This window comes from Gasterosteus aculeatus, chromosome 2 (assembly GCF_964276395.1).
Source record: "Gasterosteus aculeatus chromosome 2, fGasAcu3.hap1.1, whole genome shotgun sequence".
Classification (NCBI taxonomy): Eukaryota; Metazoa; Chordata; class Actinopteri; order Perciformes; family Gasterosteidae; genus Gasterosteus; species Gasterosteus aculeatus.
The window spans coordinates 4,065,251-4,090,779 of record NC_135689.1 but is presented as its reverse complement, the minus strand read 5'-3'; the positions used below and the strand labels follow the sequence as shown (position 1 = coordinate 4,090,779).

The 25,529-nt window shown below is 47.6% G+C and overlaps 2 protein-coding genes and 1 non-coding gene across 24 annotated transcripts; 2 read left to right on the top strand and 1 right to left on the bottom strand.

Moving 5' to 3' along the window:
- Nucleotides 1-587: 587 nt before the first annotated feature.
- On the bottom strand, nt 588-7,005 carry LOC120828872 (translocating chain-associated membrane protein 1-like 1). 2 transcript variants are annotated; one of them, XM_040192531.2, is made up of 11 exons: nt 6,536-7,005; nt 5,843-5,903; nt 5,628-5,746; nt 5,026-5,142; nt 4,859-4,917; nt 4,488-4,572; nt 4,285-4,355; nt 3,800-3,904; nt 3,564-3,707; nt 3,289-3,452; nt 588-3,158 (listed from the first exon to the last, which is right to left on the bottom strand). In XM_040192531.2, exons 1-11 carry the CDS (start codon nt 6,653-6,655, stop codon nt 3,082-3,084), a joined length of 1,122 nt encoding a protein of 373 aa, XP_040048465.1. In that variant the 5' UTR covers nt 6,656-7,005; the 3' UTR covers nt 588-3,081. The 2 variants fall into 2 exon arrangements, with proteins under 2 accessions (XP_040048465.1, XP_040048466.1); XM_040192532.2 differs by having other exon boundaries at nt 588-3,155.
- Nucleotides 6,970-25,502, top strand: LOC120828852 (MYND-type zinc finger-containing chromatin reader ZMYND8). 21 transcript variants are annotated; one of them, XM_040192499.2, is made up of 22 exons: nt 6,970-7,184; nt 9,360-9,605; nt 9,712-9,941; nt 14,612-14,682; nt 15,177-15,340; nt 16,400-16,621; nt 17,819-17,932; nt 18,115-18,207; nt 18,477-18,564; nt 18,652-18,707; nt 18,785-18,862; nt 18,955-19,070; nt 19,198-19,673; nt 19,851-19,979; nt 20,083-20,247; nt 20,596-21,099; nt 21,588-22,061; nt 22,154-22,293; nt 22,423-22,503; nt 22,595-22,673; nt 22,765-23,004; nt 24,288-25,502. In XM_040192499.2, exons 3-22 carry the CDS (start codon nt 9,928-9,930, stop codon nt 24,464-24,466), a joined length of 3,483 nt encoding a protein of 1,160 aa, XP_040048433.2. In that variant the 5' UTR covers nt 6,970-7,184; nt 9,360-9,605; nt 9,712-9,927; the 3' UTR covers nt 24,467-25,502. The 21 variants fall into 21 exon arrangements, with proteins under 21 accessions (XP_040048433.2, XP_040048429.2, XP_077942792.1 ...); XM_040192495.2 differs by having other exon boundaries at nt 18,637-18,707; XM_078086666.1 differs by lacking the exon at nt 6,970-7,184 and adding an exon at nt 7,962-8,147.
- trnak-cuu (transfer RNA lysine (anticodon CUU)) lies at nt 8,542-8,614 on the top strand. Its single transcript has one exon. It is a non-coding gene; the product is annotated as a tRNA-Lys (tRNA).
- Nucleotides 25,503-25,529: the final 27 nt, after the last annotated feature.

Sequence of the window (25,529 nt, the reverse complement as noted above, 5' to 3'; positions counted from 1 at the left end):
ACCTCGCCGTCCCACGGACGCAGATGTCACGTTTGCAGCTCACCGGTCAAATTGCTCAACAGCAGCGGAGAGTCAAGGCGGAGGTCCGAGAAACACTCCCATATTTGGATAAACGGCCGCCGGCTGCTTCATTTGGTTTGTGGACGTCGCACGCGGTGTGATAACACAACGTTTCTGTCTTTCTCACTCTCACTAGTGATTTATTAATGCAGTGTCTGCATGCAGCTATGCCCCTGCAGACTGCACGCCTCCCTCAGGCAAAAGGCCCAGCGTTGCCCCCTGGTGGTAATTAGGCGAGAGGAGGATTCGTCCAATATTTCCTCGTGTCTCCTGACACCGGCCCCCAAAGGGTAGAATAAATTAGGAGCGTTTCAAATCCAGGCGGGTGTCTCGTCTTCGAGGGGAGGAAGGTGGACAGGTGTGATGCGAGAGGGAAGCCGTATAAAAAGGAGGATTGGTTTTAACGGCTGGTTCACCTCGGGGCTGGATGATTATCTGCAGCTCTCGTAATGTACTGAGCACCGTGACGCCGTGAGGTTTTTGCTCTCTTTTGTAAAACAAAAAAATTTTACAAGGAAAAAAACAGGTTTAAGTGTGTGTAATGAATAAAACCTTTATTCCAACATGAAATTAAAAAAAATTGTGACAAAAGGAAAATTATAAGAACTCACATTCGCATAAATATATACAACCAAATCAATTTAGATACAATATATTTAAAAAAAGGAAATATAACATCTATGAACAAGTAGGAAAAAATAGAGGCAAATCTCCTCCAACGCAGAATGAAATAGAATTGCTGTGGTGGTTTCTTCTTTTGTTTCTTCTCTAAAGTGATCTCATGGTCAAAGCGTGTTGCCACCTAGAGGTTGCTCATACAGTTGAATCATCGCAGTCCTTTTTTTTTTTTTCAACAATTATAAAAATGCACACGTTTGAAAAAAAAATCGAGTAACTTCGATCAGTTAATGAATTGAGAATCAGCGCAGAAACAGCTTAAGTGAGCAGTGATGTGACACGTTATGCAGAGGAAGTGCATTCCTGCGGGATTATACAGGCGATTGTCCGACGGGGCCGCCAAGCGCTTCAAACGAGATTTGAACAGCGTGACGTCAGTGAGAAAAAGGACCCGTCCACTGCAAAAGGTTTCGTTCTGCATCCACAGAATCACCTGTGTTTGCTCTCCTGGTTGTAGACTCGAACCGACGCGTGAAAGCTGCAGCGTCGTGTTTTACAACCCAGTTTACTTTGCAACCATTGGGCTTAACAAACGTTTACACTCAAGCCACAACGCACACGCCAACAGTTCAGCAAGCTTCATTCTTATATAAAAAAAACAACAACAACTCAGATCATTATGGATGCAAAACAAATATTCACACGTGTGTACTGAACAACGGTGATGTCCAACAGGCTCCGATCTATAAAAATAGCTTAAAAATCTGACACGTATTTCAGAACAGTGTAGGGTTAAATCTTTTCTTTTCTTTTTTTCTTACTCTTTTACATCTGAGACAGTTTAATCAGGCCGGCACATCCGTCCTCTGCGCCTCCTTTCCCTCCTACGACGCCGCCGCCGCGCGCCGACACCGGGCGTCAAAAACGCCACCAAAGTCCTCCGAAGGAGCGAAACGCGCGCATCTCGTCCGCGCTGCGCACCGGGACTGCGGCTGTGGCCGGGCCGGCACGGCCGCCTCTGCACAGAGCTTCTCCTGCACGGCGGACGGGCAGCGCGGCGGCACTCCGGGTCCGGCGGCTCCGCAGCGACGTCACGATCATTGAGACGGTGAAGCGGGAAGGACGGAACATGCCACACGTGACGCAAACAAAAACACCCAGAAAACACACACAATCTCTCTCTCGCGCACAGGAGAACAATCGGGCATCGGGGGGAGGTGGGCGGGGCCTACTGCGCTAAAAGGACGCGATTGCGTAACACGACAACAAACGGGGCAGAAGTCGGTGAGCAGAGTGGAACGTTTCGTGCTCGGCACGCGATTGTTTTACGGGACAAGCCGCGAACGCCGCCATCACCACTGTCATTCACGCGCAGCAAACTCACGCGCGGACGCATCCCGCGCACGCGCACGCCGAGGTTGTGGAACTCATGGTTTAAGTGCCCTGACGCCCGAGAGAAGCGAAGCGACACCGGCATGATAAGGACACTTGGAGAAAGATTGTACCGTTTGGATCGACGCTGTGTACCGCTGTGTTTGCTGGTCAAAGCGTGGAAAAATAATAACGTCTTTCGCGGCAAAAAATAAATAACTCAAACCGCTCGCAGCGGTTGTAAAAAGGCCACTGAATGTGTGTGTGTGTGTGTGTGTGTGTCTTTAACCTTGAACCATCATGCTTTGACCATTTGAAGACTGGGCCGCAGCCTCAAACGCAGTTTCTTGCCCCAGTTTCCCATCATGCAGCGAGAAAGTCCTTCACTGCATGCAAACAGAAAACAAGACATCTCAAAAGCGCCTCCACGCTGTAACACGTCGGGGGGTTCGGAAAAGGCGGAGGCTGTCGAATGGCGGCGGTAAGACGGCGGGCAGCGCGGTACGCGCCTCAACAGCAGAGACGTTGAGGATCCTTCCCTTTCCTAAGGGCCGTCTCCAAGGAAAGGCCATCGTCCTTTTACTGAATAAGGCCCAAACCTAAAATGACCCCAACACTTAGTTAACCTGTTCGTTGACACAATGTTACATGACCCTGAAGCCAAAATCCCCTCGGTGAGTCACGGGGACGTTAACTGATACAATGTCGAATTGGTGAAGTTCAAAAGTACCCGGCAGGTGATCGTAGTTTCACACGGAAGGACACTTTGTAGTCGCTCATGTTGATCCATCACACACCCCCCCTCCTCCCCCTCCTCCCCCTCCTCCCCCACAGTCCCATCTCCAAAGAAACCACGTATGAGCAACAGACACTTCTAGCAGGGACACTGAACTTCCAACCTCAAAGGGGGACGGTTGGGAGTGTTTTGGAGAGCAAGTGGGCAGAATTTGAAGTCGCGTAAAGACGTAATCGTCAGCACTCCCTCGCTCGCTGCTTCTTCCTCCTCCTCCTCCTCCTCCGACTCGCCCGTCTCTACGAGGCTTTGGCCTTTCGCGGCCGCGGCGACGTCTTGTCCTCGGACTTGGCGACGCCGTTGGAAGCACCCCCTGCTGACGAGACAAGCCGTCAGAAACATCGGACGCAAAACGCGGTTTTCAGAAAGAAAAACCCAGGAAAAGGCGGGAAAAGGAAACGGGGTCCCACATCCGGTGTGTCTGGGCGAGCGGATTAAGCGCTCACCTCTGCTGGCAGCTTCCCTCTTGTGAGGCTTGCTCTTCGGGCTCGCCGCCTTCTTCTTGGAGGCCTGGTTCTGGCTGTGCTCCCGCCACTTCTTCAACTGGAAGTTGATGAATTTCCACATCATCCAAGCCTGCGTCAGGCAGATGGCAGCCAGGCAACTCATCCTGAGGAGGGGGGAGGGGGGGAGGGGACGCACATTTAAGAACCACAGAGGTCAAAGGGATTCCAAGTTTAAACGTGTGCGTTCCCGCGGGTTTGCCATCGCGCGCGCTTGCCTTGTCGTGAGCACGTTGAAGTTGCCGTCTGCGAGGGAGAAGCCCTGGTTCTCCGTGCGCGGCAGCCCGAAGCCAAACGTCAGCACCGAGAGAGTGAGGGTGAGGAGGCGGGCGATGACAAAGAGGAGCGCCCACAGAGTAAACCTGTACAGGACGAGCAGGGGGGGGGGGAGGAGACGCAGGCTCAGTAAGGGGCCGAACCCCAACAACGCCGACAACGAGACTGGAGGCGCTACCCTTTCTGCTTGTTCTCGTCGCTGAAGTAGAAGAGGCGCGAGGCGTGGAACAGCAGCTCCACCAGGTAGTGAGGGACCAGCAACACCAGGCCCAGTCGGTGGAGGCTGCACAGATGGGACGCAGACGGACAGAGGACAACGTGAGGACGCGTGGCGGTGACACTCCCTCCATGTCAGCCCGCTCACATTAACTCTATTTCGGGGTTAGTAGTCCGACAGGGAAGGAGATTATCAAAACGAAGGGACTCTTGGTTCTACTCAAGAATAATAAAATAAGATGTTCTGGCCCACGGCTGGAAATACAGTTTCACGCGTGGTGTTTTTTAAGATTCAAGTAGAGAAAAACGCTAATAAAAGGATCTTTATGAGGTTGTGTGAGGACAATAAAAGTCAAAAGCCGATGAAAGCGAAAACCATTCAGTACTTATTATTATTTTATTTACTCATTCTTCGGATGATCATGAGTAAATGTATATCTCACTTACTTCAAGACGTAGGCACCAGCGATGTGGGCAACGTAAAGGCAGATGTAATAGAGCTGACGGGGGATGTCCTCCTGGGGAGATGAAACAACAGGAGGAGCGTTTGTGTCCGGAACTACTTAAATGACCTTACAAAAAACACGCCGCCGCCGCCGCCATCTTTAGATGGAGAGCAGCGGGTTCACGTGTCTCACTTTCAGCCTTACCTTGCGTACTTTTTGAAAGTACAGCTCGGGAAGCGCGTGGAGCCAGTAGGCAATTTGGCAAACGTAGAAGAACTTGACCTGAAAACTGGACAGAGGACACGGCGTGCAGCAGAGGTGAGAGGCGGCCTGCGGGTCGTTCAACAGAAGTTATACCACAATAATATGAGGCGGATGCCGTTGTGCATGACGTGCAGTTCTGTTACATTGATTTAAACACAGCGGCGCTGTGATAAGGACATTTGATACAAGATAATAAGATGAATCACAGCAAGTTAAAGAATAATAGTTTATGTTTTAAATAGAAAACCTGTAAAAGCTCAACATATTTCCACTCCTTTAAAATGGGAATAAACTGAGATGTTGTGACTTACACCATGTGAGTGTGTGGGTAACCCTCCCATAAGAAAGTAGGATTTGTTGCAAAGTCCTCCTGTTGGAGAAAGAGAGAGACGCGGCGTAAGACGACGACTATAACGCGGGCGGGAACACTCTGTCTCAATGACCTGTGACCCCTGACCCTCGGCCCGCACGTACGTACCGCCGTTAGAATGCTGCAGCCCCAGATGAAGGAGAACAGGTAGAACGCCGCCAGCTGGCCGGACTCATTGAACTTGCTGTGTTTGGTTTTTGACAGGTGCAACTTCCTGTTCATTTTCTGAAATTAAACAGAAATCTTAGATATGAGGGGCTCGTTCTTCTAAACGATGCTTAGTATTAGATGATTATGCAAGTCTGCCAATCGATCCCCATGAATCAATAAAAAACACCGGTTTCTCAGTTCACAGCATAAACCAGAGAAGTATTATAGCAATTTCAAAAGCTCAGACATTTGTATTTCAAGATCTGATTGTTTTATTAAAGGGCGACAAACCTTTAAGACAAACTTCCCTTCTTATGAATTCGGTGCATAAAAAGGTGTTTTATTTTTGGAATAAAAAAAAAATCTACAAAAATACTCCTTCCTCGACCCGACCCACGGATAAGCGGTTGAAGACGAGACTTTCTTTCTCTTATGTTCCGACATCAAACACTCACAACGTCACCAGAAGCACGCACATCTTCTTCAGCGCCGGCGCTTCGTGCAGCAGGACGGGACGTGAACACCTGAAGGTGCAGATATCACAACGTCGATGTACTCACGTCCAGAATGTACTCCTGTATCAAGGCGTGGAGGATGACCGCGATGAGAAGGTAGAAAAACACGGTGGCCGCATCTTTAGGGCCGTACTGGTAGAGGTTCACCGGGTCACTTTTCTCATCTGCAAAACCAAAAGGGAAACAACGACATAAGTGCTGACGGTTCGTTCAGAAAATCCGGTAACGTTGCAACTGGATCCGTAGACACTTCCGCTCACCGAGGACGTGCGTCACGTTGTACTGGACTGTGATGAACATGATGGCGAACTTGGCTGTGACCTGGAACGCAGCAACAGAAAAGACACGTGGTCGACCGGTGTAACATAGTCCATGTGTAATTAGTGAGGAGGGGTCTGGGGACCACCAGGAGCTCCTTGTAGGGGTCTTTTGTAAAAAAAGGATGTGTTATATTATAAGTTCAGTACCATTGGTACAGTGAGTGTGTGCAACGACCCCCCCCCCACCCCCCCTTTAAGTGTAGGCATTCATAACTGCACTAAGCTATAGCTCATCTTCATCCTCACAGGTAGTTTATTGAGCCAAATGTGATCCATTTTTTGGGGGGTGGGAGAGGTTAGTGTTTTGTTTCATTCAGCTGATCCGTCCAGCCCAAAAAAAGGGGGGGTGGGGGTGCTGCTGCTGATCGGCATCACGAAACGCTACAAGCAAGAGGCCACACGCACGTATTGATTTCCGATGGAGGCGAAGCACCATCCGACCGGTTAGAGGCTGCGCCTCCTCGCCATCTTCTGTGGCGATCAGCGAGACACGCGAGAAGGGGGAAGAGAGGGGGAGACCAGTGCTGGCTGTCATGTCAGCTAACGACGGCTAGCGGCGGCTAGCATCACTGGAGCTAAACCGCGGCAACCCGAATAACCCGAATAGTGAAATGAGGATAAGTGACACAGTACCTCGAACATCAGGCCGAGGAGGATCACCATCGCCAAACACGACACCATGTCGGCGTGGTTCTGGATCACAAACTCGTGGCTCAGCACCGGGGGGCTCTTGTTCTTCTTGCGGAACCCCATGGCTCACAGACGCGGCTCCCGACTTCTCTGGCTCCGGGGCTCCCCCTTCCACACCACCAGCAACCCCGCAACCACAAGCACCCGCCCCCCCCCCGTCACTGAGTCTTGGAGCTAGCCGCACCGGGTCGCTGTTTTCCTGGGGGGGGGTGTTTGCCGCTCCGCGCATTCACCCGCTTTGCTAGCGTGTTCATCAAAACCAAAAACACCACAGCACAACACCGACTTTCTTTTTTTATTTTTTTTTAGCCCCCCCCCCCGCCGCCCTGGTAAAGACGGCAGGCCCCTCCCACTCCAAAAAAAAAAACCCATTCATGAACCGCCCAGAGTCATTGACGTAGAAGGAGAACCCGGGCCCGCGTTGCGTTCAGGGACTCCACGTAAGCGTCGGATTTTCCCAAGTCACAAACAAAAGACGTGACCGTGAGAGGAATTGTGTGCGGTATTTCCGCACGATATCATTTGAAATTACAGGCCTGTCGGATTATACATCAGATTCTACAGAATAATCCACCAAAGCGTCAGGATTATGGTAATGTCATTATTTAAAATATATTTGAGAATTTACACCTATGGTGCAATGGCATCCAAGACCGCTCCTGAATTCCCCCAAATGTATTAACGTGTAATGTTAAACGTTCCTGAGTCAAATTACGGTTTTATGACCTTTATGATTACAGTTTTGTTTATACATCTATTTCGTTGCATCCTCGCAATGAAGTTATTGCTGAATAAAACAGTGCTTCATAAACTACTACTACTCCAAAACATTAAAAACGACAGGTTTGAGGCTATGCAATATAAGGAAGGGTTTTTAAAAATATAATTGTATGTATTTCACCTTTTATAATTGCTAACAATTTTGCTAACATTTTTTACATGTCCATTAGTTCCTACATGAAGCAATGAAGTCAAAACAACTTCCCTCTCAAGCTTTTTTTTATGTATGTGTCCCAATGGCTTTCTTAAAAGACTTGCTTATTAAATGTAATGCAAACTAATTGCAGAAAAAAAGCCCCGTTAGCTTTTAGCTGTTAAACCCATCACAGAACGGTTTTCTATGCTGTATGCTTGTTCAATTTGATAGCTGTTATTGTTGTGGTATTTGTATAATACCGCATGTTGTATGTTGTATTTCAAGTTGTGGATGTAATTCCATTCCACTCCTACGGGTATGTTACCAGTTTCAGTTTAAATTAAACACGTTTTTGCACATTAATATTGGGGTAGGATTTTGAATGCACCGCAGGAGGAGCCCGGGATCGAACCTACGACCCATAATTAAGAGAAGGCCTTTACCACTGGTGGGGGATTTGGGGTAATTTATTTCACCTGCATGTAGCTTTAACTATTCGGTTGCTAAGATCAGAAGCTACGCTTTGTTAGCTGGACGAGGGCAGCCAAGCCAATAATCAGACATTCAGTAAGATGGTGGAGGCTTTAGCACGTCTCCATTGTGGTTTACTGGTGATTTATGGAGAAAACCTGCGGTCAGGTAATTCAAGCTACAGGACGCAGACATTAGCCAACCTGAAGGTTTATACTCCCCTCAAACAGGCGGGCTAATTTATCCACCATTTTCAAAGATGGGCGCGCGGTGTTTTCCGTCCAAACAAGAGAAAGCTTTTGTAATAAAACAAAACACGCAAGGCGACGGCCATTATTCAAATTGACGCGAGTTAGTGAAGTTCATTTATCTGTGGTGTTTATGGCACGAGCGGTTAACCAGCGTTGGAGATAACGTCATGTTGATTTAGCTACCTAAATCCTGTTCAAGAAAACACTTTATTATTGTCTATCTACCACTAGAGGTCACTATAAACCGCCTTACTGTACGACTGCACCATAGTGTAACCGTTATCTACCCAGCGGAAAGACAGGTTGTCACAGCCCGGCTAGCTCAGTCGGTAGAGCATGAGACTCTTAATCTCAGGGTCGTGGGTTCGAGCCCCACGTTGGGCGCACATCTTTTTCGCGGTATCCAGTCTGTAACGGCATCGGGACGAGAATTATTGTGACCACAGCCATTATATCTAATGTTTGTTACGTTATTTTGAAAGTGACCTCTTAATGTTTCCTATTGGGTCCACAAAAAAGTGAAAAATTTGGGCGATTCTAACACGGTTGTGGCTTATAAAGTGTGTTATAATTTTTGTTGGTTTTGTAATGGATTGCTTTCACTTTAAATGATTAATCCCCGTCTACATTTTATAGAATCGTAAACACCTTTCAATATAACACACGCCGGCATAACAATATCAAATGCAACCGTACTCAACAGCTGATTAAAAAGAGAAAACAAATATTGTTTTATTGGCAGGGTTATTATATAGTATTTGGATACATTTAAAAAAAAAATTACTGCTAATTTCACTGCTTTGTTTTGTCAAAAGAACAACCTTGTGTTTAATGATTTATGATCACTGTTGAAGAGGAAGCCCCTCCTTAAACTTTATACAAAGCTCCTACAGTGTTCAAATCTAGGCATTCCTCCCCATGGAGGAGGAGAAGGAGGAGACCAGGAAAATGTCTGCATTTTCTTTACCATAATTAGCTAAACACAGGATTGATTTGTGTGTGTGAGTAAACACTCGCTCGTCTATTATATGTTCAGGTTATGAACAACAGTAACGCGTGACATAAAAAGGCATCGCCTACTTAAAACTCAAGGTCTTTTTCCTCCTCTTCTCTTTTTTTTTATTGCAAGCCAAACTGCCAAAATAGGTGAGGAGCTACAGCCTCTTCTTTCTGCGGGAAGAGCAAAGAGGGAGGGAGGAGTTTAAACAAAGGCCCTCTCCACACAAAAAAACATGGAGGCTTGTGCAGAGAAGCCATGGTGTCCTGCTCCTCACAGACTACATGCTGCCATCTCTACTACTTCTAAAGCCTCCAAATGAGACAACTACGGCCAGGTTCTACACGTGGAAGCTTCAAACACTGTTACACTGGGCCGGTACGTCAAGAATACTCACGCTAATGGTGTCGTTTTGTGGTTTTAGGCCTGGCTCTCTGCTTATTTTTTTTTTTTTCTTTCCTTCCCCTGTCTCTGACACTCACAGTGCTGCCCCTGCCTGCACCGAACAAAGATAATTACTCAGGAAACATTTCGGCCAATCAGAGGCGGCCTTGCATCCTGCCGGCGAGGAGAGCGACCAGTCAGGATCCGGCTGACATCACTGGGGCCCGATCGCCTCGCCTGAAGAGCGGAGCCTTTCCCCGGCTGAGAGTGTCCTCCATGTTTCATAAGTGTTGACATAACAGTGTGTCAGGCAGCCATGCATCCACAGAGGTAAGCTCTGTCTGTCTGTCTTTTTTTTTTTTTTTGTGTTCATATCTCAACTCTCTGATAACAACATGGCTTCCTTCTTGTCGTCGTGGTGACTTGGCGGTTTCTCATGACGAGTGTGCACACCTTAAAGAAAGCAACGGAGAGAAGGAAAAAAAAAAAAATCTGTTTAGTGTGCAGGAGGAGGAAGAAGGAGGAGGAGCTGCTGGGGCGGACCGGAGGCCTCGCCAGGCCTCACCGCTCCACAGGGCCGAGGAGGGTGGGGGGTTGGGCAACGACTCTCACCCTTGCTCTCCCTGTGTGTCTCGGGGTCACATGGGTTGCCCCAGACACCCGGGCTGCCATACAGGAGGCAAATCCTTTCCCTGTTTTTGTGTGTCTATGTGTGTGTGTACAATGCAAAGGGGAGTTAGAAGGACAGAAAATGGCAGCTCCTTTCTGTTGCGCGAGTCCCGTGTTGCAGCCTGGCGGAGGCACAATGGGGGATGGGCAGCCGAGGAGGAAGAGGGCGGGTGTTGTGTGCGCTTTTCTAAGTGGATTGGCTGGGTGCTGGTTTTTTCTCGCGTGTCATGCCAGGCCGGGGGGAATAGACGCGCGGGGGGGGGGGGCAACAGACGTACTCGTGAGGAGGACAAGGATTGCAGAGCATAACCTACAGAACTGTTTTCAATAAAATACATTGAAAGAAAACCAGTAGAGGAGGATAAATGGAGTTTCTGAGTTGGAGCGAACGTTAAAACAAACCTGTTAGTGGAAGGGAAATCCTCCTCCAGTCGGGTCGTTGGGAAATGAGACCTTGGGACGGGGGGTTATTTCTAATTACGTCGGTGGGCCTTGGGTTTTGGCGGCCCGGGCTTTGCCCTTCTGTGCAGACGTGTTGTGAAACTGCTTCCTCCACTCTCCAGTCGTCACACACACACACACACACACACACACACACACAGTGGCCATTTTGTGTAGTAGAGAGCTCTTCTTACACAGCAGACTGCAGGGACAGAGGAACAGCATGAGACCTATCAGGTTTTTACACAATGTGTGTGTCTGTGTACGTGTTGTTTGCATATACTGCAGTATTTTCTGTTGTGGTACTGTGGGTTTTTTTCTCTTCAGTTTTACACACGTAATAGACATTAGTAAGACACCGGTTTTGAAAAAGCATGTATATTATGATGTTCTATGATGCCTTTATGTATTTTGTAGAGCGCTCATTGTGTCGCACGATGTATCAGCATTTCAGCAGTCTGAACTCGGTGGGTAGTTTGTGTTTTCGTTGCAAGCCGTGTTTTGATCTCAATTCAACGGCCAGAAACTAGTGACGTTACAATCAGTGTTTCTCACACTGATTCATTCACTCCGTAAAAACCCCAAACCAGAAGTGAACGTGTACCGTAATGACTTCACTCCACAGCTCTTCGTTCGAGCCGCTGATGTAATTGCTCGGCTGATACTTAGAAGCGTTGTGTAACGTCGCTGCGTCGGGACAAACAGGACAGCGTTTAAATGGCACAGCCGCCGAGTTATGCATCACACCCACACACATAATCTCCCAGAGGGGCCTTTTTTTTTTTTTTTCTCAAATCCCTTCTGGTTTATACTGTCATAATGAAGAAGGGCAAGCAAAAGTGAATGAATAATAAAGCCTCTAATGCAGGACGGGGGGGGGGGGGGGGGGAGATCTCTGCATTGCAGCAAAAAATGCTTTTTAGGAGGAAGAGGGGAGCCGGCACACTGCTCGTATGTAGCACAGCTGACCAATAACGTTCCACCCTGTCGGCCCTCCAGCCAATTGCAGGCGCGGTTGAGGTTAAAGATTGACAATCGGAGGGAGAGCAGCAGGGAGAGCAAGGGCCTTCTGGAAAATTCCACAGCCATCTTTGATTCACCCTTTTTATAAAAAACCCAGGTCAAACCTTTTATGTTCTGTGTTTCTCGTAGAGTAGTCTGGGGTCGATCTTGTGAAGGGGGTCGCGCTGAAGTCGTTAAAGTACATTTTTATTGTATGTAAAGTGGCATCTCGTGCCGTATGCTTTAAATTGTTTGTGTTTGTGTGGATTTCAGGGCAAACAGAAGTCAATAGTGTCCATTTCTCCCTCTGCGCGCGGCCGTCTTTCCACGAGCCCCGATAGTGTCTCTGGGGTTTTGTGTAGCACAGTGAGTAGGATGTTTTGCAGTCCGTGGTGTTAATCCCGAGGGTTTCAGAGCAGAGAGGGCAATAATGATGTTTGCATTGAGCGGCTCTCCCTCGGCTGCCATGCGGAGAGGCCGTTCGTCCGTCTGCCGCCAGTCAACTGCACATTCTTTTTAAAGTACAGAGAAGAGAGCGCGGCTTTGCCGGGATCTCGGCGTGGCTTCCCACAGACGGGCTCTCCCTTTTCTTCAAGATGAAATCTAATTATTCAATGACAGCAGTATTCAGGGAAGGAGGCACGCCAAGATCGAAGACATAAGAAAGAAGAAGAAGAAAAAAAAAAGAAAAAGGGAGACGGGTGCTTCTCCTTTCCCTGGATTTTCTCGTGTCCTCCGTCGCTGTGATCGGCGCCCGGAGGTCTGTCCTGACACGGCCGTGTTTCTTTTCTCATTTTGTCAAATGTTGGACAGTAATCTCTCACAGATCTCTCCCGGTCCTTCTGCACGGATGTGCCAGTGCTGGAGCCTGAGCCTCGGAGTGGGGGATGGGGGAGCGGGGGGAGGGGAGCGAGCTGTGGCCTCCATTTTCTGTGACGGGAGAACCCTGCTCGTCTCTCAGTGGAGTGGAATCCAAAGGCATTGAGTCAGTGTGTCCTTTTTTTGTCCATCAGGTACTGCTCGCAGAGGGGAAATACTCTCGGTGTTTTCTTGAACCCGCGTCTCTCTGGAATATGTCCCAGAATCTGCTGTGGATTTATTTGCCTAACTCTCCTTGTGTGGTGGATCACAGCTCGTGATCTGAGAAAGTCCTCTGGATCAGCATGCACCTTTTTTTTTTTTTTCTTTTCTTCTTCTTCTTCTCAGTATCGGTCGCCCCGGTGGCAACGTCTCTGCTCTGAGCGTGTGCATGTTATTCAGTGTCGTGGCTCCGTGGTGCTGCTGGATGTTCTCTGTTTTCAGTGGTAAACGTAGCAGAGCCGCTCGGCTGTCGCAGGCGCGTTTTCGTGTGGGCCTCGTTTGTTCACCCAGTCCGGAACAGGAAGGCCCCGGGAGGGGTTAGTGTGTGCGTGTGTGTGCGTGTGTGTGCGTGCGTGCGCGTGCGTGTGTGTGTGTGTGTGTGTGTGTGTGTGTGTGTGTGTGTGTGTTGGCAGGCTGAAACAACGTGTGCCTTTTTTTTTTTTTTTTTTTTTAAGAAACTCTGCAGCCATGTTTGGCTTTTTCTTTTCAGGCAGAGGAGTTGGTGCATTTGTTCTTTTTAAGTTTCACTCTGATGGTCCGAGAGAACAAGGACTGTACTCAGAAGAGCCTTGAGGTGTCTGTTTGGTCACGGTATCTGGTATGTAGTCTGGTAGACAGAATGTAATCAGTGTTTAACCAAGATTGTGCAGGAAACCTCAAGGTTGACTCGGTATTTAAATGAGTGCAGGTTTTAATAGCTGATGTGATCACATGGAATCTCTTTTGGGTTCTTCAGATCTGACTCGTTAATCCCTTCAGGACACGTTTCAGCCTCCCTGCGTCTACCAGAGCGCTGACATTTGATGAACTTTGTGGGGAATGTCTTTGTACGGGTGGAGGAGGGGTCGTGAAGAGCATTCCTTTACTTGCAGAAGAGAGAAAGAAGAAAAAAAAACAACACACAAAGCTTATCCAGCAACTGCGGTTGACCTTTGAGTCGTGGCCTGTAAACCCATCATCGTGGCTGGAAACCAGAGCTGCAGCCAAACGCTGTGAACTAGTCGAGTGTGTGACCGGTCAGGGGTCCGCGGGGGGGGATTTCTTCCCCGGGGCTTGTGAATAAAGGCTACATCCTTGGAACAAGGCCCTCTGTTGATCTGACAAAGGAGGAGCCACATACTCAAAGACTTTCATTTATTGCCAGACGAGAGCAGGATTGGTGAACTGGGAAATCAGTTTCTGCCAGTCCAACGGTCTCCATGGACGGGGTCCAAGTCCTGTTACCGATGGAGGCGGGGAGTTGGTAGAAACGCGTACTGTTATTCGTCGGGAGACTGTGTTCCTCGAGTAGTTCTGAGCAGCTCCTCACGGCTCCCTCCGTATCAAAGGTCTGTTCGGCCATTATATATATATATATATATATATATATATATAAAAACAAAGACCGGCGCTTCATCGGACCACAGTCCATAGCTGCACTTGTTCCTAAAGGACCGAGTTGCAGGCTGATAAAACGGCCCTGTGTTGTTTTGAATATCAACTTGTGCTTAGCGGAGAGGAGCGTTGCCATGGCGACCGCCGCCATTCTCCCTTCTTGGAACATAAAGAACCCATCCAGAGTCATTTGTCACCGGTGACGCGTAAATGGTTTTGAACCTGGTAGCGTGATGTCGGGGATGTGCGGGAAAAAAAAAATTGCAAACAATAACAGGGGCGGCAGGAGTCCCAGTTGCCGGGTCCTCTGGGGTCCCGTTGCCTTAGGTGGTGTTCCACTTGTTTACTGTTTCGCCGATTTGTGCTTGCCGAGCACCCTGTCTGACTCTGTGTTTGCCTCTCTTCCTGGGTGGCTCTTGTTCGGCGCTCTGCAGTCTGGCTGAGGAGGAGATAAAGACCGAGTCCGATGTGGTAGAGGGGATGGACGCAACCGCACGAGCCAAGGGTAAGTCTCCCAGGCCGAGCGCCTCTCGCCAGGCGCCGAACTCCTCAGCGTGAAGGTTATCCACTGTGTGCTACGAGGGCCGCAAAAGATAATCCAGGATGCCCGTTTTAGAATTTGTGTCAAGTATAAACAGTCGGTTTAAGCCGTTGGTTTGGGGGGAGGCCTCCAGCTATTTGTTACCATGAAGTAGTGGCATAATAAGTAAATAAGTGGCATCATCAATTATTGCTTCTGTACAGCGCGATGGCTGTCGGTACCCGATGACGAAAAGAGCTCAGCACTGCATTCGATTGCCAAATTTCTCAATTTGAATTTGAACTTTGTGTCATTAAGAATGTGGGATTATGGGGATGCCGTACTAAGGTTTATGTTTTGATTTATTCTAGTGGCTAGATTGCTGCGGTGTGTTTAGATCATCTTAAGCGTGTGTGCCGTGACCGATACGGGCCTGTGTCCCCCGCCATGCGAACCTCCGATTGTCTCTCTGCCTCCAGTGGCGGATCCTCCGGGGTCAGCAGAACGAACCGCGGCGCCACAGAAGAGGAAGGCGTCCAGCCCCACCCATTCCTCCAACGGGCACTCTCCCTCGGACACCTCCCCCAGCCCCCTCAAGAGGAAGAAGAAGCCCGGGGCCGTCAACTGTCACAGCAAGGACCAGGTGAGTTGCCGCGGCGGGCGGCCCGTCCTCTCACTCCAGATAGTGGGGGCGAGCCGGAGAGAATGATCCTAAACTAAGACGATAAGACCACCTCGCGGTTTTTACTCCTCCGTCTTTTCAGTGTGACATTAAACTCATTTCAGACTCCTTTAGCTGGTTAGACTTTTTTTTTTAATATTCTTTTCTCATGCTAAACAACTTATTTTACTGACTCTTTTGGGCACATTTCTAGTAAGCAGCAGATTTACAGTGTTGCTTGGTTCCTAAATTCTAATAATTGATTACTCAACAATATCGGCTTTAGGATTCTCAAAGAAGAATCTAGTGGGGCTTGTTGGCCGGTCTTTAAATCTCTCCCTAAAAGCCGATTTTTAGTTTGACACCTGAGAAGAGCCACAAACAAGGTGTGTTTAAAGACGAGGGTTTTACTGGGACCTTTTTAGTCTCTTTTTTTAGCAAACAAACTGGAGGCCCTGCACACACACGGCACGGGTCAAAGTTCAACGCGTTACTTCTTCCACACTGCCTGCGAGAGCACACAGATTTAGATCTGGAGGGCAGCGTGCTGTTAGCTTAGAGGTGGACAAACCGGTTTGGACGCGTGGGAGTGACGGGTGTGTCTCGTAGGTTTGGAACAGGGACACAAGTGCATTTATTTCATTTCCGCCTCACACTCTCGTTACTCTGCATAATTTAATCACCTTTGGTCGTTTACGTCCTTTTTTCAACAAGAAATGAAAGCGTTATGCACTTTGATGGTAAACGACCCAACCTGTGTTAGCTCTGAAATGTTAGCTTTCTAGTTATTATTATTATTATTATTATCCCACACAAGAAAGCAGTTGGGTAACTCTGGTTTGGCTCACAGTTTAAACTGTCGCTTTTTCTTATTTGCTGTAAAGCCTGTGTGGTTAATGACCTCCACTTCCCCTTATGCTTCTCACCCTGCTTCCCCCATCTCTTTATATTGCTGTCTTGTTTCTGTTGCTCTGCACCTTTTTTCTGTATTGTGTTTTTTTTAAAACCTTCTTTTTTTTGTTTCTCTCGCCCACATTTCAGTCCGAGCTAAGACATGGCCCCTTTTACTACATGAAGCAGCCAGCACTCACCACAGACCCTGTCGACGTCGTACCGCAGGACGGCAGGAACGACTTCTACTGCTGGCTGTGCCACCGCGAGGGCCAGGTGCTCTGCTGTGAGCTCTGCCCCAGGGTGTACCACGCCAAGTGCCTCAAACTACCAGCCGAGCCCGAGGGCGACTGGTTCTGTCCCGAGTGTGAGGTATCTCGCAGGAGACGTGTATCTGTGTGCGTGTGTGCGCGTGGCCGAGCGGTTGACAAACCGGGGGTGTCCGACTCGGGTGTCGCGTGCAGCTTCAGAGAAGAAGGAGCTAATCTGTGAGATCTCCCCGCTTTTGTCCGCGGGTTGATCCAAAAAGCTGCAGGGCGCTCAGGCCTTTCTCGCGGCGCCCGGTGTGAAACCCCCCGGCAGGCTGACCGCTCACACGGCGAGTTCGAGAGATGTTCGAAAATTGGGATTTTGAACTGCTCGGGGGGGAGGGGAATTTGCTATGCACTTCTTTTAAGGCGCAAAATAATTTGTACAAGCTGACAGAAGACAGAACAGAAGAAAGCCTGATGAACTGAACAAAAGTTCAGGTTGTTCATACTGGTTTCAGTGGGCCTCATTCACTGACACTTTTTTTTATTACTGAGAAAAGTCTCTGGCAGTTTCAGAACATATTCTTGAACCGCAGAATTGTTTGTTCCTGTTTCCTTGTAATGACAAATCCTATCGTCTCCTTAAATTCAAGGTGTGTGCGTGTTTGCCTGCTGATTGTTATCAGTAAACGCCCTGCCGATCTCCATGAAAGGGCATGAGAATGAACGGCCTTCGGCACACACACACACACACACACACACTGAAACGCCCGGACAAAAGGCTAAAACGGGTGAAGCACAAGCGTACAAAACAACAACAAAACAAACGCCAGTGCCGTGGAAGTACTTCAAGTTGTCCTCTTTATTTGTGCCAGGGGAAAATACGAAAATAACTATCAAAAATCCTGCACTAAATGCTGTTAAGAGATTGACTTTATTGTAATGCTTTGCACGGTGCAGCATAAAGCTCTTTTTATTGAGCCCATTTGTCCGTCACATGAACGTCTACGAGGAGATGGTTTACTCTGCCAGAGGACCACTTGACTACTACGAGCAAATGATTTAACCAGGATTTGCATAGGAATGAGGATTTGTTATAAGTTAGGTAAAATATCATCTGGTGCGTCAGAAGTTCTGCACTTTCTGTTTCTTCTTAAGATCCGATCACAAATAAACTGATTATTTTCAGAAGCTGCGTGAAAACCATGTAAGTGGGTTTTTCAGGAGACAGTTGGTGAATGAGGTCCGATGTCCTTTCGGTGTATGCTGGTGTAATTATGGGCGATCCATTATTTAAAACATCGTATTATCGTTGCAGAAAATAACAGTTGCCGAATGCATCGAAACGCAGAGCAAAGCAATGACGATGCTGACAATAGACCAGCTCTCCTACTTGCTCAAATTTGCACTTCAAAAGATTAAGCAGCCTGGGGTAAGTCTTCTCACGATCCAACCAATTCTGTTAAGATGATACCTTCTCTGTGCAAATTTGTGATGTTAAGCTGTATAAATAAGATTAACATGAATTTAGTCTTGTGCACAAACAAATTCCAAGAAATGTATCCACACATGACACTTTTGGGGCAGAATGATCATCTTTTTTTATTCTTCCAGACGGAACCTTTTCAGAAACCGGTGTCTCTGGAACAGCACCCGGATTACGCAGAGTACATTTTCCACGCCATGGACGTGTCTACTTTAGAAAAGGTAATATTGTGTTTGATTGATGTTTATTTGAAGATACAATGGTAAAAGAAATCAGGACAGCAAACACCTGTAAAGTCTTATTGGGGATACGTGTGTATGTTTGTGTGTGTATATACTACATATAATGTGTGCGGCATTCGCACAAAGCATAAAATATACAAGTACCATATTAAACAAGAAACATATAGAACAAATGTTGTCCTGGGAAAAATGTTGAATATTTTCAGTATCTCGTCATTAATTTGATTATTTCACCTTTTTTTTAATAGAATATCAAAAAGAAAATGTATGGCTGCACTGAAGCCTTTCTTGCTGACATGAAATGGATCTTACACAATTGCATCATCTATAACGGAGGTAGGCCATGTGCACACGTGTCAGACATCCCTCGACTCTGCTGATTGACAATAACAAGAATGTGACTTTAAGGTGACTATATTTCAGGTAATCACAAATTAACAGCAACTGCAAAAGTTATCGTGAAGATTTGTGAACACGAGGTAAAGAATGACTTATTAGCAAACATTGGGGTAAATGTGTCTGATTTATATACTAATGTAATGTAATGTTTTTGTAGATGAATGAGATTGAGGTGTGTCCAGAGTGCTACCTGTCTTCCGTCCAAAAAAGGGACAACTGGTTTTGTGAGCCATGTGTAGGTCCTTACTCCGCCCTAAGCACATCGATGCACTTTAGCTGCGGTTTGGGGTGTGGGGTTTGTAATCGTTGTTGCTTCGTACCCCACAGAGTCCGCCCCACCCTCTGGTCTGGGCTAAGCTGAAGGGCTTTCCGTTCTGGCCAGCGAAAGCACTTCGGGATAAGGACGGGCAGGTAGACGCACGCTTCTTCGGGCAGCACGACAGGTGAGCGACGCCTTGGAGCATCACAGAGGATCTGAAGCCGTTTGGCTTGTTGGAACCAAAACTTAATTGCTAACTGATTATCGTGGTCGTCGTAATTCAGTGAATGTTTTGTGGTGCTTGCACGCAGGGCCTGGGTCCCCATCAACAACTGCTACCTCATGTCCAAAGAGATCCCCTTCTCCGTGAAGAAGACCAAGAGCATTTTCAACAGCGCCATGCAGGAGATGGAGGTTTACGTGGAGAACATTCGCAAGAAATTCGGGGTCTTCAACTATGCACCCTTCCGCACTCCCTTCACACCCAACAACCAGCTCCAGATGCTGCTGGACCCCTCCAACCCCGGCGCCGGAACCGTGAAAACGGAGAAGGCGGATAAGCTTCGCTTCAACTTCGACATGACTGCGTCTCCTAAGATGGTCCTCAGCAAGACTTCCACGCCCAGCGGCATGAGTCGGCGGGTCTCGATGACGGACATGCCCCGGTCTCCCATGAGCACCAACTCCTCGGTTCACACGGGGTCCGATGGGGAGCAGGACATGGAAAAGCCTGGCAGGAATCCGGCCTTCCACTACAGCACTGGGGAGGAATCAATGGACTGTACCGGTAAATGGACATTGATGCTTCTATTACGGCAGGTTATTAAATGATGGCGTGAAAGGAGGTTCAACCTGCAGGAATACGACTTCACTTTATGTGTAAAATGGCTAATCGCTTATTGGGGCCCAGTTTGAATTGGCCATGTCCTTCTTTTAAAAAGCTGTTTACCATTTGCCATCACAGCATCTCCGGTCTCGGGGAAGACGGGTCCTGCAGGCAACGCGTCGGGCAGCCCGAAGCCCTTTAACCCGGGACTGGTCCCCAAGCAGGAGAGGACGGCCGGCACAGGTGGCATCCTCAATCTCAACCTGGGTCAGTTCCAACAGAACAAATATACTGTGATGAAGATGTTCAAAAGAACAACGATCGCCGCAATGTCGGCTTGTACTTACTGATATTGAACGTTTCCCTTCAGATCGGGTGAAGGCTGAGATGGATCTGAAGGAGCTGAGTGAGACCGTGCAACAACAACAACAACAGCAAAATCAGCAGCAACAAGGAGCGTCGGCTTCCCTTCCGACCCCAAAGAGGCCCATCAGGAGCCTGGACAAGACAATTGAGAGCTGCAAGGCACAGCTGGGTACATATCCATCGTCTTCTCATACTGTACAAAAAGAAACAGATATTTCTGTTTTTATTTGGTCTGTTTTCTGTTGTGCATTACCAGGGAAAAATATTTTTTAAGATTCAGATACAGTAAATTATGAGTGACTGTTTTTCCTAATTGAATATTCTTGTTCAACATTAAATACTAAATTTACCCCAAAAGCTGACGCATGTGATATCAAACGAGGTGCGGCTTCTACTGACTTAAAGTCGGTGTTTGGAAACACTATTAGCTACTAAATACTTTTAATTCTGTTCTCTCTGTCTGACAGAAAGTGTTCAAACTCTTTTTCATACTTCAAATGTATGTTTTTCCCTCAAGGGATAGACGAGATCTCCGAGGACGTGTACAAAGGTGTGGATCACAGTGACTCTGACGACTCTGAGAAATCCGACTCGAGTGACAGCGAGTATCTCAGCGACGAGGAGCACAAGCCAAAGAACTCGGCCCAGGACGAGCACGACAAAGCCGACCGAAAGCGGCCCAAAGCAAACACGGATGGAGAGATTAAGGAGGGAGTCACGGGGAAAGCGGGTAAAGCCGCGCCGGAACCGCCGCTTAAAGACAAGCAGGCCGCCGGTGTCCCCGATCGGGGCCTCCAGGATAAGCCGACGCAGCCCCCCGCCGACAAACCCAAAGCCCAAGAGGAGGGCCGAGCAGCCGCTGCCACGGCGGCGGCGGCAGAGCAGGACTCTGATTCTGAGAGAGAGCTGGTGATCGACCTGGGAGATGAACACGGAGGCCGTGACTCGAAGAGGGCGAGGAGAGAGCCGGGGGCTACTGCGGCTAAAGCTGTCAAAGAGCCGAATCCTGCCAAGCTGGAAGGTGAGGCCTTGCACATATTGGGTCCATTTGTCCCCTGTGGTCCTCTTTGTGACTTGGAGGAGATAAGACCCCCAAAAATGTCAACACAAGAGACAGAAGTGCATCAAGCTTCAATGAAAGTCCTTTTTCAAAATAAAATTTCCACTTCTTCTTTGCCAAAATCTACATTACCCACAATGCAATTCAAGCAGAAAAAGTTTGGTCAGAGGTCCTGGTATGTTATGCCAGTGGCTGATGTACCCCACTCTTCACATGCGTTAGAGTAGTGGCTTGAGAGGGCTGCTGACCTCAATTCTAACCTCACTTTTTATCATATTATGTGGAGTGTATTTTTTGAGCTAACTTCCACCTGTTAATGGACGGTGGAAACGATTGGCGTACTCCTCCAGTTTTGCACGTCATCAAAAAAATCCTGTTCCTTTTTGGGCTTAAAGGGCCCAATTTACACACTCAGAATTCCTCACACTTGTTGTTGGTCTTCTGTTCAGGTAAACCGCCTTCATCTGCTGCAGCAGCCGCTCCGTCCCGGGAATCCGCCCCTAACCTGAAGGACGCTTTGCAGCACGCCGTCCCAGCGGCCCTCAACCTGGTCTCCCCTGCGGCCTCCGCCCAGCCCGCTGCCACCTCGGCAACCAGCGGCTCCCCCGGCGTCCCCTCCCCGGCCTCCACCTCGGCCTCCGCCACGTCCCCGCTGCCCGCGGCCGTGAAGAAACAGCGCCCTCTGCTGCCCAAGGAGACCGCTCAGGCCGTGCAGCGAGCAGTGGTTTGGAATCCGACCAAATTCCAGACGTCGTCTCAGAAGTGGCACATGCAGAAGGTGCAGAGGCAGCAGCAGCAGCAAGGAGAGCAGTCGCCGGGGGAGACGGCGGCCCAGAGCCCGGGGACGCGCAGCCCCCAGCGGCCGCCGTCGCAACAGCAGAACTCCTCGAGCAGCCGCTATCAGACCAGACAAGCTGCCAAGGGTACGTGCACGCCGGCGCCATCGGACGAAAACGTAAACGGAAGAGAAACTGTGTACTGATGGATGTATTATTCCCCCTTGGTCCTGACGCAGGTCAAAAAGACGTGCCTCAGAGTACCTCCCCCTCGTCCACCACCGCCCAGGTCACGTCTGGCGGCTCCTCGTCGGGAGACGTGCAGATCCCGACAGGCTCGGCGGAGGTGGCTGCGGATATAGCCAAGTACACAAACAAAGTAATTTGGCCAATTTTACTTTCTATTAACTCAACAACTTCTGTCTTTCCTTTTTAAAATTTTTATAACAAGTGGTTAAAACTGTTGGTTAACCTCACACGCTTTCTGTTATGCAAAACAATCTAATAGATGATGGAGACAATAAAAGGGACAATGACCGAAATCTACAACGATCTTTCCAAAAGCACATCAGGAAACACAATTGCAGAGGTGAATTCTGGCCTGCAGGCTGATGCTTTTTTTTTTTAACATGTCATAATGACACTCGGCAAGTTCTGATCTCCGTGTAATTTGGCCACAGATCCGACGGCTAAGGATCGAGATCGAGAAGCTCCAGTGGCTGCATCAGCAGGAGTTGTCCGAGATGAAGCACAATCTCGGTACGGGCTTTTTAAAAAAAAGGTTTTATATGAATATTTTTTCGGAACACACGTGACCACAGTTTTCAACTAGTTGTGACTTTATTTGCAGAGCTGACCATGGCGGAGATGAGGCAGAGCCTGGAGCAGGAGCGGGAACGCCTGGTGGCTGAGGTGAAAAAGCAGACGGAGGTGGAGAAGCAGCAGCTGGTGGACGAGACTAAAAAGAAACAGTGGTGCGCCAACTGCAGGAAGGAGGCCATCTTCTATTGCTGCTGGAACACCAGCTACTGTGATTACCCCTGCCAGCAGGCCCACTGGCCAGAACACATGAAGTCCTGCACACAGTCAGGTAATATGTCCACACTCACAGCACACTAGGGGTCAAGAGAGGACTGAATGTGGACACAGTCTGTTGTGTTGAGTGCAGCGATGCACAAAGTCGTCGCACAGCGGTTATTAACGAAAACGGGCTAATTTATTACATTAAATTGAGATTATTTGACAAATCTGTCTGCCGCAGATATTCAGAGACCAAAAATATACACTAAAGTATTTTACTGTTTGTTATTTATTATTTAAAGTGGATGTTAGCGGCAGGGTGACGGTATTTTACCGCTGCTGCTGCGTTTTTCTCAGTGTGAGCACTTCCCCAGTTCAGTGTTTTCTGTTGCAGACGAGGCACCGAGTATAAAATCCCCAAGTTCTGTGATCCAAACTGATGTGTTACTTGATATGAAAGACACGTGTTGGTAAAGTTATTGTGTAATACACTGTTGAGGATTATACACTGTTTTCTCTGCCATCGGGATGAATAATTCTCCCGATGTTAACCAGATTTGTTAAAAATTTTAAAGCTTTTGTACTTTAATGTCTGACTTTTTCTTGTGTATTATTAAACATATATAATTCTAATTTCCTTGTTGCTTTTGTGAAAAAGTAGATTAAAGATGTCTTTCGTAGCTTATATAGGAATAACCGTTTATGAAGCCGTCACTATATCCTGACAGAAGTACAGGAGTCGGATAATCGGAAGAACCCGCTTCCTCTGCCTCATTTTAAAGTGAAGAAAAACAACCAATCAGAGCGAAGGAGTCTGTCAATCACTGTCGAATTCAGTCAGCCTGCAGCACTGATCAAATATGAATCAATATTCAGTTACTGTATTGCAGATATCATCAACTTTTATGACTGTTTGGGACAATATGCTAAAAAAAAAAAAATTACTATTAAAATATTACTAAACGGCATCCAGGTTTGAATTGAAAGACAATCTCCATTCACTAATGTGAAATTTATTTTATTGTTTTGAAAGAGACTACTGCATTTAAATTTAACAGGAAATGGAAATTCCAAGGCTTCCCTGCTTTCTATTTTCATGCTATAGCATCTTGCAATAAATGTAAAATATATAATGGATGTGACGTTGTTCCTCCAATAAGCTCAGCCCCTCTTCACCACAAGCACTAAATCCTCAAAGTTCATATATCTCACAGAATGGGAAAAAGTATGAATTTGCAATAACAAATACAGATATAAATACGGCCTCTCTCTACCTGTGGGGGTTCAGAAGAGGCAAAAGATGCCGATGTAGTTTCCACCCTCTCAGTTCATACTTTGTTTTCCCTTTTGCAGCCACGGCTCCGCAGCAGGAGCCAGAAGGGGAGTCCAACTCGGACCCTTCGGTCAAAACGTCGAGCCTCTCGCCCCCTAAGCAGCCGCTGCCCTCCGGCGCCGGGCCCCCAGCGGACAAAAGCAACCCCCCCGCGTTCATTGACAAGAGCAAGGACAGCGCTGGCGTTACTGTGACCTAACGGCGACACTACACGGACTCTGCCGCTCCTTCGCCGGGCCGCTGCGGGGGCCCACGGTGTCAAACTTGGTGCTTGAAGGCCTGCGGCGCTGTGACGCACCGCTTTGGATTCCTTTCCATTCCCATGTGTGCGTCTGCTTGCTGGACTTCTTCTGTTGTCGTCGTCGTCGTTGTTGTTGTTCCATCTCTCTTCGCAGTTTCCACAAGTCGTCTGTGTTCGGGTGGATTCACAATGTGAAAGTAATGTGTTGAGAAATAAAATGTGAGGTGGTATGTTTTCATATTGTAGTTTTGTTATAGCTCTGTTACCACTTTGTTTCAAGTCTGAACAAGATTGTATCGACCCACAGAATATCTACACTTTCCAATGCTGCTCTTAAGTACTTACTTGCTGTATCATTTAGTGGACTGATCTCAATATTATGAGACAAAAACAGCCACCAACAGTTGCTATTCATTCATCTATTCATTCATTATGGTGCCATCAGAAGTATGTTGAGTTATGCAAGTTATATCTTTGTTTCAAACCATGTCCACTTATTGTCAAATGAGATATTTTTGTCAATGCAAGTCCATATGTAACGTTTTGAACTTTGTCAGCGAGGGCATTTTTGGCTCATACCAACTTTGTTTTGTTGTTAAAACATTGTATAGACCTACATAAAACAAATGTGTGATTTATTAAAAAAAAACGAACTGAAAAATGTAAACTGTACAGTTTTTGTAAGAAAATACCTGAACAATATTTATAGTGTTATATGTTTTTATAGTATGTTTATGTTTATAGTGTGTCTAAAAACTAAAATAAAAATTGGAAAATGAATTACTTCAGATGAATGTCAGTTCTAAGTGAAGCTTCTGTTTAAGTTGTGATCCAAAACTGGCCTAAATCTTCATCAGACTGTTAAGAAATGGTCAGGAATAATTAGAAACTGCATTCTGGATGGACATGATTTCCTGTGCGCATGTGTGAGTTGAGTTTGTGTTCGTGTTTACATATTGTAAATACAATAAATGGAGAAAACATTTAAAAAAAAGGCTCCGATCACCTTGATTCACTCGGA

What these genes read in the sequence shown, in the direction of transcription:
- LOC120828872 (XM_040192531.2), bottom strand. Translation starts at nt 6,655, where the DNA reads ATGGGGTTCCGCAAGAAGAACAAGAGCCCCCCGGTGCTGAGCCACGAG. An exon ending in TACAGGAGTACATTCTGGAC is followed by an intron (nt 5,143 to 5,627) that starts GTGAGTACATCG and finishes GTTTAATTTCAG; the next exon opens with AAAATGAACAGGAAGTTGCA. An exon ending in GACGAGAACAAGCAGAAAGG is followed by an intron (nt 3,708 to 3,799) that starts GTAGCGCCTCCA and finishes CGTCCTGTACAG; the next exon opens with GTTTACTCTGTGGGCGCTCC.
- LOC120828852 (XM_040192493.2), top strand. Translation starts at nt 12,611, where the DNA reads ATGGGGGAGCGGGGGGAGGGGAGCGAGCTGTGGCCTCCATTTTCTGTG. An exon ending in GGTTCTGTCCCGAGTGTGAG is followed by an intron (nt 16,622 to 17,818) that starts GTATCTCGCAGG and finishes TTATCGTTGCAG; the next exon opens with AAAATAACAGTTGCCGAATG. An exon ending in GGAATCAATGGACTGTACCG is followed by an intron (nt 19,674 to 19,850) that starts GTAAATGGACAT and finishes TTGCCATCACAG; the next exon opens with CATCTCCGGTCTCGGGGAAG.